Genomic DNA, 3,804 nt, shown 5'->3' on the forward strand with positions numbered 1-3,804 from the left:
ATATCGCTGTATATCTGTTTCACTGTACCTAAGATACAATGGAAACATGGCCGGCCCACAAATGTCCCAATTCTCAGTTTCAAATAACAGCGAGAGATTGCAAACATGCATTATCCACCAAAAAACCAACAGGTAAAATATTAAAATATAAATATATATATAATATTGGTTCTAATATATTTCTTATTTTTGTTATCTAAAATAAATGCAATACCATTGTCTTAATTTATTGTTTGATTTGTCCTAATTGGAAGGTTTAGTTTTCACAAAGTGTCTTATCACTAAACTAAACAAAACAATTTAAAATACACTGATCTCTTTTATCTTAACAGTTTGTACTTTACAACACGTAGACGACAACACATGTAAAGTGGCATTCAACAAGATAATGCGGACAATACTGTTACATCTCCATAGAACATGCTGGTATTTTAGAGGTTGTTCCAGTAGATTTCCATGATGGTAGAAATGCAGTATCAGGTGTTCCTCGTGAGCAGGTGTCATCGTCCTTGGGTCACACAGGTGACATGGCAGTCGAGGTGTTGCTGTTGAATGTTTTAAACGTCTGTTGCCGGGGTAAGCGACTGTTGTCAGTGTTGCCATGTTAGACGACTAACTTCAAGGTCTATAGGGATGCGATTTGAAACTGTTCTTACGATGTTTAAAGACTGTTGTCATGGTAAACGACTGTTGCCAGGTAACAAACTGTTGCAAGATGTACAATGTCAAATGACTGTTGCAATTTTAAAGTTATGTTTAAAGATTGTTGTCATGGTAAACGACTGTTGCCAGGTTTTACCACAGTTGGTCATTGTAAACGACTGTTGCCAGGGTTACACAAACCGGGTGTGATGAAGATCAGCAGGTGTGGTGACTGTCACGTTAAGCGACTGTTGTCCTGTGTGGCGACGGTTGCCGGGGGTAAACGACTGTTTCCATGTGTAATGTCTGTTAACAGCTGGGATGACTTGCAGGGTTTAACTGCTGTTGCCGGGGGTAACACCTATATGTCTAGGTCGATGGGCCGGACGTCCCCGGTCTTGTGCTCTTTGACCCACAGGTCTCTGTCCTTGGCCGGGTCCACCGCCTGCAGCAGCTGGTCCACGTTCTCTATCGTCTGTCAATCAGAGGAGAACACAATGACCGCTCCATCTATCTCACTCTACTACTGCCACTGGATTATACAGGACTATACAGGCATGCCTGTAGCCAGCTAGGAGGTCACCGAGGTCAGAACCTTGGTAATTAAAAAAAAAAAAAAAAAAAATTAAGAAGAAAATTGAACATAAATACAATTGTATACTTGATCAGCGGTTGAGAACCCTCAAATGAGTAAATATTGAATGTAATATAGAATGAATTCCGTTGAGACGTGTTACTTTGTGTCCGCCGTGTGTGACTGTTGGGGCGGTGCCCTGGTTAGACAGTGTGTTCAAGCTGTGTTAAGATCGAAATCAGGTCACTTTTCGAAAATGTTTGTGTGTAAAAAAAAAACACGTTTTAATTATCTTGGAACAGATCGGCTAGTTGTTTTATTGGCGATGTCCCGTTTCTGATCGTGCAATCGACCAGAAGACCATGCCATACAAAACACCTGCCACCAGGGGCCGCTGTTGTGTAAGGTTGACTTCATACAGTTACAACCAGGCCCGGGGTGGCCATCGGGACATTCGGGAGGTTTCCCGTTGGGCCGGTCCACTTTCAAATGTATTTTGGGCCGCTACGGTGAAATAAAAAAATACTTTGACCATTATTTTATATTATTCTAAATTAGACGTTCTTAATTGATCTGAAATGTCAGCCCCAGCATCGCAGTATCTATAATTAAGCAATAGATCACGACAGGCTGTGGTTTGTTCTCATTATACCACAGTTAAGGGGCGTTGTCCGTCCCGACGCGCAGCGGAGGGACGGCGACCCCCTGAACTGGCCCCCTTAACTGGTTCGCCGGCAATTTAGCCTACTATCGAGTTCGAGTGAATCAGATCGCTTGATTTAAGCCACCCGTTTTATATAAAACAGGTAGCTTAAATCAAGCGATCTGATTGGTTCCCAGGGGGTTCCCATTGGTTCCCAGGGGGTCGCCGTCCCTCCGCTGCGCCGGGACGGACAACGCCCCTTAACTGTGGTATAATGACCGTATACCACAGCCTGTCGTGATCTATTGCTTAATTATACAATGTACGGAAGCTCACCCCTCCCAATTATTTGAGTTGGTTTGGTCCATAGTGCGTTTTCTTGAGCGGTAACTAGTGATGGGAGTTTCGGCTCTTTTTAGTGAGCCGGATCTCTTGGAATGGCTCACCAACAAGAGCTGGCTCTTTCGGCTCCCAAAGGGCTCTTCATATTACCGCTTACTGTATACCTTTTATAATGGTGCCATGCCATAATTCCGACACTCATTTTGATACGTGCGTGCGTGTTGACCTTTGTGTTCTCACACTGATCAAAATGCATCCAAATGCTGCTTCTTTTCCTTGTCTCATTCATCTTGTACTCACACGCTCGCACTCGTCTCTCTCCTCTTTTCCTCCTGTCAGTCACAGGCAACGTGTATCGCGCATCGAAACCCCCCCCGAAATCTCCCTCGCTGCTTGTTCTCGTGATTGGTTGCTGGCTGCCATGCATGCGCCGTGACACGCATAGCACGCGTAGAATGAATGCATGTAGCACCCGTAGTGCGGGAGAATAAAAAAGACAACGGCTCGCGTTCGGGAGCCGACTCCCATCGTTCACTTAAAAGAGCCGGCTCTTTGAGCCGACTCGTTCGCGAACGACCCATCACTAGTGATAACAGAAGAGAATCAGCGAACAGAAGTGTCAAGTGTAGTTGATTGTGGAGGGCAGGAGAAGCCAAGGAGGAGAAAAGAAGGGCACTGGAGGAAGATGCTACACCGCCAAATGTGCCAAAATAAACCACCTGTTTAGAGGACAGACACAAGTTGCAGCCAGTAGAGAGAGGTGGATCTAATGATTAATTTGCAACATAAATCATTTAGCTATTTGTGCTATGTTTGCAATGCAAAACTGAGGATAAAAGCTTAAACCAATTCATCAATATTCTAGTTTATTTTGTTAAGCCATATGACGAATCACAAATATAATTTGTGAAAATTAACATGTAAAGTCCAGCATGATCTGTGTAAGTCAGCCCAAGCAATAAAGTCACCCCTTCTTTTTTTGTAGCTTTAGAAGAGATAAGCCAGTCAGACGCTAAAGAGGCAAGACTGGACAACATATTTCATGTAAAATATAAAAGACAGAACAAACAAAAGTGATAGATAGTCAATTATATCAAATATAAAATATTTGGTAGCCTCAGACAGTTCAGGCGGTTTGATGCTGCTGGTGAACCTGATACATGAAGAAGACAGGACTGAGGGGACAGGTAGAGAGGACTTTAAAAATATATATTTTAATTATTTTATATAAGATAACCCACACATAGAACTGACATGATGCATTGAAATTATCCCAAATATGTAATGGGTTAACATTGTATGTTTTATATATAATTGATAGTTAAAGTAACAGATCCTTGAGGTGGATTTTTCATTTGGCAAACGTTGATCCAATATCCAATAATAAAAAGGGATAGTATGAGTTTTGTGCTGTTAATTTATGCAAATTCTTCCATCACTGGAAAAAAGTGGGCCATTATGGGCCTGAAATACCCGGGCTGAAAATGGATCCCACTCCAGCCCTGGTTACAACGCATAGAAATGCATATTGTGTCCGAAAGCACCTTTTTCTATTTGCTGATGCTTGGTGCTAGGGTTAGGGTTAGGGTTTTCTTTTCTAGGG

General features: G+C 42.6%; 1 protein-coding gene across 1 annotated transcript in view; it reads right to left on the bottom strand.

Moving 5' to 3' along the window:
• Window positions 1-1,003: 1,003 nt before the first annotated feature.
• Window positions 1,004-3,804, bottom strand: part of gas7a (growth arrest-specific 7a) — a gene marked incomplete at both ends in the record, with an annotated part of 23,658 nt that continues 20,857 nt past the window's right edge. Inside the window, one exon of the mRNA XM_084463411.1 lies at window positions 1,004-1,117. Within this exon, the coding sequence (XP_084319537.1) occupies window positions 1,004-1,117 (114 nt within the window). The remainder of the gene's footprint in view (window positions 1,118-3,804) is intronic.

The sequence above is a fragment of the Micromesistius poutassou genome (assembly GCF_964030765.1).
Source record: "Micromesistius poutassou genome assembly, chromosome: 1".
In the NCBI taxonomy this organism is placed as follows: Eukaryota; Metazoa; Chordata; class Actinopteri; order Gadiformes; family Gadidae; genus Micromesistius; species Micromesistius poutassou.